Source organism: Glycine soja, chromosome 7 (assembly GCF_004193775.1).
Source record: "Glycine soja cultivar W05 chromosome 7, ASM419377v2, whole genome shotgun sequence".
NCBI classification, from domain to species: domain Eukaryota; kingdom Viridiplantae; phylum Streptophyta; class Magnoliopsida; order Fabales; family Fabaceae; genus Glycine; species Glycine soja.
In genome coordinates, this window is record NC_041008.1 from 42331002 (window position 1) to 42344758 (window position 13757).

Below are 13757 nucleotides of genomic sequence, written 5' to 3' on the forward strand. Positions count from 1 at the left end.
CTAGGACACACATTCACCAAAGGTCAAATAAATTTGAAGATTCAAGACAGTTTTCCCAAGGTGTGGAAACCAAAAACAAGTCATCCAGGAAGCTAGAAATATGAAAACTCTAGCATAGGATGAATTGTTAGGTATCCTAAGAGTTCATGAAGTTCACCATCAGAACTAAAATCATCTGCCTAAGAGAGACTATGCTACCCTCAAAACTGGACAAGTCAACTCCAGACAAGAAGAAAAGAAACACTCTTCTAAAGCTCTAAAAATACATATGGCTGAGTCGGATAGCTCAAATAATAGTTTTGAGGGATCCATAAATGATGAAGTGGCTCTCTTGTCCAAAAATTTCAAACAAATTAAATAATGAGCAAAAAGGAAACAACAGTAGTCCATGTGGCCCTCGTTGGCGGCCAATGTATGACGTTTGGAGAGAGAGGTTTAGAGAAGGAGGCATATATGAAAAAAGAAAAATACATGAGATAATGAAAAGTCAGAAAATAAGAATAATATTGTATTTTTACTTTTGTTAGACACAAAATAAAAAGTTGTACGAAATTTGATAAGTTACAAATTTTTTGATATTTTTTCAGTCCATCATTATTTATTTTATATCATTCCTTAGTCATTTTTTAAATCAAACGTTAAACACAAGGAATGCACGTCGGAAGTGAGTCTTGGTGAACCAAAAATACCATTAAGTCACGTACTTGATTTTACTAAAACTTCCCCACGTTAAAATTAAAATTTCCCAACAAAAAGTAAGTTAGTTCGGGTTGGGCTGGCCCGTCTTGAATTAACAGTAGCTTCTCGAATCTCATTTTCACACTAATCATCACGCGTCACTAGCAATCGCTAGTCGGAAAACCGCAAGGTCGCTCCGCTCGCGTCGTTGCACTCGTATGTACATTTACTCACTCCGATCACACTCCACTCCGCATAACGCAATTTTCAATTTTCACAACCACCATTTAACACTTCACAAACTTCACCTTGATCTAACTCCTCACTCATTATTATTCGCGTTTTCAATTTTCAATTCTCTTTCTTCCTCTGCCAGAACATGAAGCTGCTCATTGCTCTGCTTCTGGTGTTGTGCGCGCCGTTTTCATCTTCTTCCAAACCCAAAGACCCGTTCCTCGGAATCTCCCCCGAAGGTACCTCTCCCCTTAGCTCCACGCAACATTTATTATTATCGTTTTTAATTTTGTTTATATCTTTACAGTTTTGTGATTGTTTATATTTCAATTGAAGAAATGCGCGTTGCTATTTCTCGCAGATGACAAGTATTACAAGGCTTCCGATGTAATAAGGTGTAAAGATGGATCCGGAAAATTCACCAAGGCGCAGCTCAACGACGATTTCTGTGATTGCGCTGATGGCACCGATGAACCTGGTTTTTATTTTAATTATTAATTAATTAAGAATATCTTGTTTATTTTATTTGTTTCATATTGGATCATTTGCTGTTCCTGAAATTCTTTGTGTGTGTGTGTGTTTGTTGGGGGCAGGCACATCGGCATGTCCGGGTGGAAAATTTTATTGTCGGAATGCAGGACATTCTCCTGTTTACTTGTTTTCATCTAGAGTGAACGATGGAATTTGTGGTGAGCGCGACATGTTTATCTTTTTAATTTTTATGATTGCATTGTGTAATTCCTATGGTATGGTTAGAATTAGTGGTTAAGCTGAAAAGTTGAAACAACAAAAAAAAGGGGGAAATTGAAAGAAGAAGAATATCCTAACTGGATAGATATACATGGACAAGGTCCTATTAGTACAGATTTAGAAGGATCTGTTGACTATGATTATGCATTTATTTGTTACTTTTCAGTGTTCCATTTGATATATAAGCTAAACATTTTGGATCTGGTGGACATGTTTTGAACTTACAGGAATGCTTTTGTTTTATCTTGTTACTCTCACTGGTATTATTCGTGGAGTTTATGATATAGATATGTGGCATAGTGATTGGAGAAGCTGGTGGAATAATGCTGGCACTTGATCTAGATGGAAATTTTTTTGGACATTGCCATTACAGTTATTCCTTCTATATTTTATAAGTTCAATATGGATTCTAAGTTCTGTTACCATGTAACAAAATTGATGAGTATGGAGAGTGCACTTTATGTTTTGATCCTTTTCACTAACATTGTGCATTTGCACATCATTTCTGAAAGTGATTTCCTTTCTTTTAAATAATGGCATTCAAATTGTCTGTGTTATAAAGTTAAAGTGCTGTTATCCAATAAATTACTTGTCTGTAGTTTGGATTATTGGTAGACTTGTGAGTTTTGTTAGCTCTGAAGTAATTTGTTTTGCTTTCCTGCCATAATTTGTAGATTGCTGTGATGGAACTGATGAATATGATGGTCAAGTAAAGTGTCCAAATACCTGCTGGGAGGCTGGTAAAGTTGCTCGAGATAGACTGGAAAAAAAGATTGCCACTTATCAAGAGGGCGTCAAATTGCGAAAGCTAGAAATGGAACAAGCTAAAGTAGCTATGGAGAAGGATGAGGCAGAACTTTCAAAACTGAAAAAGGAAGAAAGTATACTTAAAGGGATTGTGAAACAGCTAAAGGGTATCACTTTTTGGTTGTCCTGTTCTTGTGAATGTTTTACTTAATATACATAAACTACATGGAACTTTGGTTTAAGGATTTTGATCATAAAAATGGTCATCCACACAAAGACAAAATGGAAAGGCAATGTGTCAAATCTACTTTTGACTAATTTAAACATGCTACTAATAGGTTTATTTTTCATTGGTAAGAGGATCTAGTGAATGCATGGAGAAATCTGGTTAGGGATGCAGGAATGCATTTAGTGTTATGTTCAGTTTGAAGTGTTAGATGCCTTCATTGGTTTTGCAAAAAGCCTTTTTAATGTATAAATTAGGGATTAGGGATGCAGGAATGTGTTTAGTGTTACGTTCAGTTTGAAGTGTTAGATGCCTATACCGGTTTAGCTAAAAACCTTTTGAATATATAAATTGAGTACAAATTGGCAAGTGTGCAAGGTATTCTGAATGGTCTGTTTAATTACACATATGACCACAAGCAACTTCTTGCAGTTGATGAGTGACATATGATGAAGTCAGATCATCATTATCAGCCTATTTAGCATGTGGAAGTTGAAGATTCTTCTTTTGACATTTTTCAAATTGTATAATTGAGGAGGGGACAGCATTTTACATGTTCTGAAAAGCAAACATGATAAAACATGTTTGGCTGTTAAGTTTACAGATTTCATGCTATGTTGTAAAGTATATGGAATTTTGATCAGGGAGAAAAAGGAATATACAATTTTTTTGTAAGTTTTTTGCTTGTGTAGTAATTTTCTATCCTAGCAATGGAATATTCTTTGACAAATTCATTTTGCTTCCATTGCAGATCATAAGGAACAAATAGAGAAGGCAGAGGAGAAGGAGCGTTTACAGAAAGAAAAAGAAGAGAAGCAGAAAAAGGAGTCTGAGGAGAAAGCTAATGAAGCAAAAGATAAAGCTGATGAAGATACAGGGCATAGAAATGAAGCTGAAAAGCATTCAGATGTTGAAGACAATTCTGTAGAAAATAACCATGATAAAATAGAAAATCTAGAGGGTTCTCCTGCCGATCAGGTTTGATTGCAGTTGCCATTAAGGTTGCAGAACTTGACTGTACAATCATAATGCGCCATACTGAAGAATTTTAGTTTAACTTTTGAATGCATGAATCTGGTAAATGGTCAATGTGAGGTGACAATATATGTGTGTGAGAGAGGTTTTCCTGATCTTTCATTAACCCTGTATCATCCTTAGGTTAATTAATGCTAGGATAAAAAGAGTACTACCTTGTCATGTTTCTTGATGCAGTGAAATGCTCTACCAAATAACATGTGAATAATGAATATTTTTTTGCAAGAAAAATTATTTTTTTTTGCTATTAATATGTTTACCTGTACTTGCAAGCACTGGTAGAAAAACAACTAATAATGACTATTTTCCATCCCACTGTGAAGCAGATTGCTTTGTCTTTCCTACACATTATTCCTTCACTTGTGTGTGTACACGACTTCATGTGGTAGTAGTCTAATTCTTCTATTTTAACATTCCATGCTTTCTTACAGGATGAAGCAGGGGACAAATTAGAAGATGTACTTGATAACGATGATGAAGCCAGTGATAGTCCTGGGAGTGAAGGATCTTTGCATAATAAAGTGGAAGAGGTGAATTTTTTATTTTTATTTTTTTGCATTTATCTTCTTTTCTGAATTTTTGTTAGTTGAAATGGCATTTTCTGCCAAACACATAAGATTTAAGACTTGCTTAACATTTTAGTTTGGTTTTTCACGCAATGTAGAATGCAAAAGAAGCTGAGGAAGAACCTATTGTGAAATCTGAAACTGATATAAAGGTCGGAAACAAAGAGTCTTCTGCTGAAATCATCAATAAGGTATCTCTCTAGCCCATACTCAATCTCTCATGGTATGATTGGAGTTTACTCTTATTTTACATTCATGTCATAGTTAAATACTTCAATTGATGTATACTGCTTGTTAAATTCATTATGAATAATAAAAAATAGCATATACTACTAACAAGGCTTATAAAAGCACAAATTCATGATCAATAACTAAAAACATAAATCTAGGAGCATTATTATAACATTAAAAAGCACATCAAAAGTCAAACCATATATATAGTGTGGAAAGAGAAACATGTGTAGTTGTAGACAGTGACCAGAACCCAAAGTAAAATAATGTGGAAAGAGAAACACACAAAGAATGATGGGGGAGAGGCAAAGAAGAGAACAAGAAAAGGCAAAAGAGATGAACATGAAGAATGGACCCACCCTGGGTCTGATTGGAGGGAATTTCTCTCTTTTCCTCTATTTGTTTGGAAAAGAAAACTAGTTTTTAGGGTTTCCAGAATTGGGTCAGGCATGACCTGACCCAGCTAGATGTGTGACTCATTGCAATAGAATCGTGTGATTCAGCCTCAAAACCACATTTCTTGCAATTCAAGCACCAAAACATGTCAGCTTTCAATTTGCATTGCCAGCTGCTTGAATCGTATCGTGAATCGTGTGATACTAATAACAATGCACTCAACTACTTGCAAAAAGGGTCACTTGCAGCTTGCAGCACTTAAAGAATGTCAATAAAGAAGCCGCAACTCTTATAGATGCAAAAGAAGTTGCAGGTACCAAGCTTTCACTTATAGCACCAAGGTTTAGGGCAGCCATTGTTCCAAGACAACTCCCAGGCTCAAGTCTCACATCACAGCAACACAATAGTGGTCACAGGTCTATTAGGTAATGGCTTGGGGCTGGGTTTTCATCCCTGTTCCCCATTCTACCAACTGGGAAATTGGGACCAAGCATCTATAGAAGGATCTCATGATCTCACTCAATCCTGCCAATTTTATTTCAAACATGGGAATATAATGCTTCAGCTTCCGAAACACCTTGACATTGATTGTTATCCTTCTTTTTCTTTCTTCCTCAACAATCCAGTTAATTGGAGGTGGAAAACCATAATGCCTTTTTGAATCTACTTACTACTACCTTCATTGAGATCCCTATCAAATGGCACATGAAATCATTTGGCATAGAAGTACATCAACCACTAAAGTCAACAACAATGGGCATGTTTGGGTAAACTTGTCTATAAGCACTAATAGGAGAAGAAAATAAGAAGAAAAAATGAAATAAGTTGCTAAAATTAGCTTATTCATAAGCTAATTTGTAGAAGCTTTCTCATATTAGCTTCTCCAAAAGTTCATTTTTAACTTGTGCATAAGCAAATTTTAGCTAACAAAGAAGCTTATTTCATTTTTCCTTCTTTTTTCTTCTCCTATAAGTGCCTATGGAGAACTTTATACAAACAAGCCCAATGAGAATAAAGGTCCTTTTTCCTAACTTCCCACTTCTCATGAAACTGATAGTTTAGCTTACCATATACAATCACATAAAAACTTGCAGTTAAGTGAAGTTAGCAACCCACCTGTGAAGCACGGAAGACCTCTTTGGTTTCTTGAGAACTTTATTTGATCCACCATGACTCACCCAATCACGAGCTGTCTCAAAGCCCCACTTAATAACTGAACCACATTTTTGTCTTCTTTGAAGTTTGAGCATCATTCTCCACCTCATTCACTATTTGAGCTCATGAACCAATTGATGGAATCCTAATTCATGGATCTAATTTTTGGCATCAACAAACTGGAGAACCTATTTGAGACTCTCTGAAATTGAATAAAATAAAGGAAAAAAAAATTAGAAAAAAAGATGGAAAGAACAACACCACAATCATAAAAGATTGATCAATTGAGGATGATTCGCCACAAAGAATAAAATTCTTTGATAAAAACCTAAGGTTTTACACAAGAACCGAGACACTCTCTGTGTTTAATCTGAAATTTCATGAAAAACTGTCAACAAAGTGTCTAAGGAGTCTATTGATACTCATACTAATAATCTTAAATTAGGACCAAGACCCAATAACTAATCTAATAACTAAAAGACGTGAAAATAACAATAAAAGGTAACGACAACCCATTACTAGTCCGAAAATAGACCTAAAATACAATTAAAAACGAAAATAAATCCTATCCTAGAAGTTGACTAAAATTCATGAGTTTCGCACTTCTTCTCTTTTTCCCATGAGAGAATTTCAAGCTCTTCTTGAAATCTATTATCCTTACTCTAGTGATCGGTTCATCCTTGTTGAGCCCACCCAAGTCAAACTCTTCCTCGTTAGATAGTCCTCCATCATTCTCTCCTTCTTGGGAAGAATTCGCCATTGAATTGATGTCGTAGGTACCTACATCATAAAGAGTCAAGTCAATAACATTAAAAGTGATGCTCACACCATAGTCAAGTGGTAAATCAATTTTATATGCAGCGTTCCGAAACTTTAAAAGGATCATCTCCCCTTTCTTGAGGTTTAGATGTTCTTTTGGAAGGAAGCTTATTTTTCCTCAAGTAAATCCAAACCCAACCCCCAGTTTGAAAACCATCTTCTTTTTATTCTTATTGGCATATCTAACATATTGTTCAACCTTTTTCTCAATTGGTGCTTTCATCTTTTCATGTAAACTCTTAAAAAAGTTGACTTTAGAAAGTTCATCCCTATTCATCACAGAAAAAGTGTTAGGGAAAGGTAACAAATTAAGAGGGGACAATGGATTAAAATCTTAAACCACTCAAAAGGAGAATAAGAAGTAGTAGAGTTTACTACCCTATTATAAGCAAATTCAGCATGGGTGGGCATTCCTCCCAAGTTTTCAAATTCATACCTACCAAGTACCTTAGGAGTTGAGATAGAGTTTGATTTACCAGGATGACGGGCATAACACATGGACTCAAACTTTCTTTCACCCATCTTTTTTTTGTCAAGCTCTCCACTAGTTTTGGCTCTCTTTTGTCTCTTCCGGATTACTTCTATATGCTGGCCTATTTGGTATGGAAACTTCTGGCATGAAATCAATTTGGTGTTCTATCCCTCTCAAAGGAGGCAACCTATGAGGGGTGTCTTTGGGGAAGACATCCCCAAACTTCTTCAATAATTCTTCCACACTTCCCTACCTAGAGGCAAAGAACTAGCAATAGAAGACAAATAGTAATCATGAGACATTAGTAAATACATAGGTTGTCTAGCTAACATCACTCTCTTCATCTCTTTTTCTCTCATGAACAAGTTCTGTATTTTTTTTTTTCTCCTCTTGATTTTCATCTTTTTTACAGTTTTACTCTTTTTTTATCTCCACTCTGTTCTTTCTTTTCTTTCCTTTCATGTTTCTTTCTCTTTTTATCACTTTTGATTTTTTCTTCTTTTCTCTCTTGTTCTCTTTTCACTCTCATTTATTGTTGATCTTGACAAACCTTACTTGGAGACAAAGGTGTAAGGGTAACCTTTTGTCTTTTATGTACAAATGAAAATTTATTTGTGACACCATTATGGATTACATCCCTGTCATACTGTCAAGGCCTTCCAAGTAAAAGATGATTAGTCTCTATAGGGACATCAAACAATATCTCATTAACATTTTTCAATGGACAAGTATATCAAAACTTGTCTATCTACAGCTAGCTCCCCATTCTCACTCGATCATTGTAGTTTGTAAGACCTAAGGTGAGGGGAAGTTTTCAAAACAAGCTTTTCAATCTAACTTTGGCTAGCTACATTAGTGCAACTACCCCATCAATAATCAAAGAGCATATTTTCCCCGTGACCACGCACCTAGTATGAAAAATGTTCTCCTTTTGAGTTTCATCTCTATCCTTACACACACTATCCATTAACCTCTTCACCATCAACGAGCCGTACATCACATTCACTTTCACTCTCATTAGAAGAACTAGAAGAGCTAGAAGAAGATGCCCTAGTGATATTCCCATTACCCAACACAACCATAGTCCTTTTGTTAGGACATTGGGAGACAATGTGACCCTTTCGCAAACACTTAAAACATTTAGTAGAACTTGTTTTTGAAGAAGTTGGAGTAGGGTTACAATTATTTTTACTAAGTGCAACACCTTTCCAAGGCCCAATAAATTGGGGAACTTAGTTCTAACCAATTGATGGAACCCTAATTTATGGATCTAATTACAAACTGGGAAACCTATCTGAGACTCTCTGAAATTGAAAAAAATAAAGAAGAAAAAAAAAAAGAATTAGAAAAGGAGATGGAAAGAAGAATGTCACAATCTTGGAAGATTGATGAGTTGAGGATGATTCGTCACAAAGAATAAAATTCTTTGATAAGAACCTAAGGTTTTATACAAGAACCAAGAGAGACACCCTCTTAAATGTGTTTAATCTGAAATTTCATGAAAAAACTGCCAACAAAGTGTACAAGGAGTCTATTTATACTCCTACTAATAACCCTAAATTAGACTAAGGCCAAATAACTAATCTAATAATTAAAAGACTTGAAAATAACAATAAAAGATTGTGGCAGCCTGTTACAAGTCCGAAAATAGGCCCAAAATACAATTAAAAAATAAAATAAATCCTATTATAAAAGTTGGCTAAAATTTATGAACTCCGCTTCTTCTCTTTCCTACACGAGAGAATTTAGTCTCTCGCCAATCTCTTCTTGAAATCTCTTACTCCGTGCACTAGTTATTAATTCATGTTGAGTTCACCCAAACCAAAAACTTCCTCCTTGGATAGTCCTCTATCAATGTTACAGGAGTCTGAGTGATTTTGCATCTAGACAATTGTGATGGCGAGAGTTCATGGGTTCAGTTCATGGGTTCTCTGGTATTTAACAATCCTAGCTGTTTGTGTCATTGCACTTATTTTTGTAGTCATTGGCACTGAATACAATCACCATCAGCCTTGAAGGTGGTTATTTCCAACAATATACTGTATGTTATGTGCCCTTTTGAATTCTTCAGGCTTCAGCTCTTACTATATCTCCTGCTCTGATGAGATTGTTTTCTATCTCATACAAACTGATAGTTATGGGTGATATTTTAGCTAAGAAATATCTTCAACTTCGCAGTTTTCTTCCGCTTGTCTTTTCTGTCTGTTATTTTCTCTTTGTTGGCATATCTGTAGGGGAATGATGCATCTGAAAATACCGAGGGATTATCAAGGGAAGAGTTGGGCCGGCTTGTTGCTTCACGCTGGACAGGAGAAAATACTGATAAGTCAAGTGCTGAACCTGATACGACATTAGACAATGAAGATCACGAAGATCTTCCAAAGGGGACAAATAATGAGGAATATGAAGGCTATGCTTCTGAAACTGATGATGACATTGACAGCAACAAATATGATGATGACAGTCACAAATATGACGATGAAGATGAAGTTGATGAAGAGTATCGAGAGGATGAGCATGATGACCTTACTTCCTCCTACAAATCTGATTCTGATAATGAACCAGACTTGTCAGGTTTGTTATAGACATTACATAATCTTTATCCAAGTTTGGTATATAGATGGAGTTGTGATGAGATAATTTAAAAGAGCTCATATGGTACCACAACAGATAATCCTTCTTGGTTAGAGAAAATACAGAGAACTGTGCGGAATATTTTTCAGGCTGTTAATTTATTCCAGGCTCCAGTGAACCAGTCAGGTAGACGTTTAACACTTTATTACCTGTCTTTTATATCCATGTAGGTATAACTTAAGAGTTAAGCCTTTCTCTTTGGGTTCTTTAGATGCTGCTCGTGTTCGCAAGGAATATGATGAATCAAGTGCCAAGTTGTCTAAAATACAGTCTAGAATATCAAGTCTGAAGCAAAAGCTAAAACATGATTTTGGTTAGTATGCTGCTAGTAACATTTGTAACCATTATAGCATGAGTTGTAAAAATAAGTTATGGAATTGACTTGAATAAACTGAAGTAGAACTTAAATATTACAGGTCCAGCAAAGGAGTTTTATTCATTCTATGATCATTGCTTTGAGGGCAAGGAGAACAAGTTACGTTATATCTCCGTACCAGTTTACTTTCTGTTGTATTTGGCTTTCTTCTCTTCTTTTTTTTTCCTTCCGTATCTGCGGTTTGATAGTCCTGTTCATCTCACTTTCTGGTGATGGAAATTTTGTTCAGGTACACTTACAAAGTCTGCCCCTATAAACAGGCTTCTCAGGAGGAGGGCTATTCCAACACCCGTTTGGGGTAAGGTTTTAGTAACTAGTTGATAATTTTTGTTAGGGTGCTTTTCTTCAGTATAAAAAAGTGCAAGCGTCAATTGGTGAAAACAAAGTTCTATTTCCCCCCTCTAAAAAGGCAAATAATTCGATTTCCTTCTTTTTTACAGGAGCTGGGACAAATTTGAGGATTCATACAGAGTAATGGTGTTTTCTAATGGTGATAAATGCTGGAATGGTCCTGATAGGAGTTTGAAGGTTATATTTTTCAAATTTTAAAAATGATATGCTGTCATTTCTTACAATTTTGGCTAGATTATTGTCTCTATTCATTCTATAATGATTAAATAAACTGTCTGGTTAGATGTAGCAAGTGTACTTTCATTAGATGTAGAAGTATAATATAAAATTTAATTTATTCCATAAGAGCATGTTAATAGATAAATAGTGCCTTCTGGGTTTGGGACGGGAAACAGGTGCAATCCAAATCCTAACGCTGCAAGTTTTTCAAACTAAACTAACAATTTATTTTTTATAATAAAAACCATAGTAACCCAGTGGTGGAAATTCTCTGCAGTTGTATTATAGTAGTTGGAGTAGTTGCACGTGGAAATAAGAACTTGAAAGGTTCCAATTTGTCGACCCCCTGTGATTTAATGGCTTTGTGCTTTTAACAGGTCAAGCTAAGATGTGGGTTGAAAAACGAGATTACTGATGTAGATGAACCAAGCCGTTGCGAGTAGGGAGTCTTGTTTTCCTCTGCTGCTACCGCTCTTCTCTTTTTTGTCAAATTTTTCTGTCATACTCTCCATTTTTCTCATTGTTGTCTCACTGGCCTCATGGCAGATATGTAGCAGTATTATCTACCCCAGCCCTTTGTCAAGAGGAAAGGCTGAAGGTACTATAATTACATGATAACAAATGTCGTCCTTTCGATATGGTATTTAATTTTAACCGTGGAACTTTACAGGAGTTACAACACAAGCTAGACTTGTTGAATTCGGAAATACCATCAAACCATGATGAGTTGTGAACAACCGGGATGGAGTTTAACAGGTAATTTTACTAGGCTGTGATTCTTTTTCGCTTAAGACTTGAGTCCTGAGTTGATCAAATTTTATTTTGAACAGGTAGTATGATGGTTATAAAGCAACTGAGGAAGTGGTGCCCTAAGTTTTGTATGCTAGAGCTTACACAAATATAATATTGGGGGAGGTTAGGGAGAGGCTAGAAACTGATTCGACTTGGGATTGATAATCCTTATGGTTGTCCGAGTTTGCAACATTCTAATATGCTTATCCCATTGCACATTTTTCCTTTATTGAACTCAATTACGAAATGGTCTGTGTGCCTCTCCTAGAAATTGTCCATTCCATTACCAAAAGGCGGATATTTATACTATGCAAGATACTGGACAGTCAGAATTTCTTGAGCCAAATTTTTTTGTTAAAATGAGTTCACGTTATTATTGATTTTTAGATGGATATGTGGTGTGTGGAATTTTCATATTTTGTTTGCTTGGCCTCTTGAGGAGACTAAATAGAGATATATGGTTTACCAGACAAAAAATTCACAGGAGAAAGCCCAAAGGAAGGATACATTTGATCTGAAAAAATTGAAAGTTGATCAATCGATAACGAAAAGGGTGATGTTAGGTGCACTCAACATTATTACGAGTGCACCCAACATTTTAAGTGAATGGGCGAAAATGTATCCGTGTGAAAACTTTGTGTATTTACACTGAGACTACCTATCAACTCTTTGATGAGTAAAACCCGAAAGAGCAAATCATCTTTTTACTTTCTAAATCTAAAATTAGACTTGAACTTTTTTTTTAGTTTATGTTTGTGTACCTTGCCTCAAGTAGATGTTTTTATGTATAATGTTAAAGAGATATGGATTTGATTAGTTTTTCAAAGAAAAAATGAAATATTATATTTAAAATAATTTAATATCTCTTTATCTTTATAAAAAAAATATCTCATATCTTTTATTTTAAGAAGCTTCTTATATAAAATAAAAATAATTCACAATTAATTGCATGACTAGTTATGATAATTAATCTCATGATTTGATTCAATAGAATATTACTCTTATTTTATGGACAACTTCCATAGTTATAAAATAATACTTCCTTTTTTATATTAATTATATTTTTGGTACTGGCAAAAAATACAATAATATTTCACTAAAATAATTATTTGATTAAATTAAATTTTTTAATTTAATTATCAAATAAATTATTTTCTTTTGTTAAGATTGGAATACTCATTTGTGTGTGATCATGTGAGTTCAACATGTTAGAGAGAAGTCTTAAATTCAGTTAGTTTTCAGTTAGTTGTGAAAACTGTTTGTGGTTACTATTAGGTGTCTCTTCTTAGTTAGTTAGTATGTTGTGATTCTGTTAGTTACTAACAGAATCAGTCAGTAATTGTTAGAGTCAGAGTTAGGCCTCATTGTGAACTCTGCTCTATATATAGACCTTTGTTGTAATCATCAAATCAATAATGAAAACACAATTATGATTTCTATCAGTTCTCTATCTCTCTCTAAATGTAACATGGTATCAAGAGCCTTCTGATTCTTCCACAAGCGTGGCAAGATCCTCCATTTCTTTCCTCTCTCCTCTGAATCTTCCCTTCTTCAATGGATTCCCAACCTCACACACCTCGTACACCACCAATCTTGGCGACACCCAACTCAACAATCACACCTCTATCTTCTTTCAACTACAAGATTTCTGTCAAATTAGATGCAACAAACTATCTTGTATGGCTGCAACAGATTGAACCAGTCCTAAGGGTTCATCGCCTTCATCGTTTATGTGTCACTCCTGAGATACCTCCTCAATACGCTTCGGAACACGATCGCCTTGCCAATATTGAAAACCCAGCTTTCAGCAACTGGGAATTACAGGACCAGCTCCTCTTAGCATGGCTGCAATCATCTCTTTCCCCTGCCATTCTTCCTTCTGTCATTGGTTGCAAGCACACATTCCAACTCTGGGAAAATATCCACCAATCCTTTCAATCGAAAACCAAGGCTTACGCGCGACAATTGCGAACTCAGCTACGCACCACGAAGAAAGGATCATCTTCAATCTCTGAATTCTTGGCAAAAATCAAACACATTTCAGATTCGTTGACATCAATTGGTGAGTCTGTTTCC

The 13757-nt window shown here is 35.3% G+C and overlaps 1 protein-coding gene across 1 annotated transcript; it reads left to right on the forward strand.

The window, feature by feature from the left end:
• Positions 1-746: 746 nt before the first annotated feature.
• LOC114419821 (glucosidase 2 subunit beta-like) lies at positions 747-12075 on the forward strand. Its single transcript, XM_028385618.1, has 18 exons — positions 747-894; positions 1055-1151; positions 1274-1390; positions 1506-1601; positions 2337-2576; positions 3387-3613; positions 4102-4200; positions 4335-4427; positions 9544-9883; positions 9980-10069; positions 10155-10256; positions 10360-10417; positions 10549-10617; positions 10760-10847; positions 11267-11328; positions 11436-11487; positions 11560-11645; positions 11720-12075. The coding sequence occupies exons 2-17, from the start codon at positions 1058-1060 to the stop codon at positions 11620-11622; spliced, it is 1890 nt and encodes a 629-aa protein (XP_028241419.1). The 5' UTR covers positions 747-894; positions 1055-1057; the 3' UTR covers positions 11623-11645; positions 11720-12075.
• The last annotated feature ends 1682 nt before the right edge of the window (positions 12076-13757 follow it).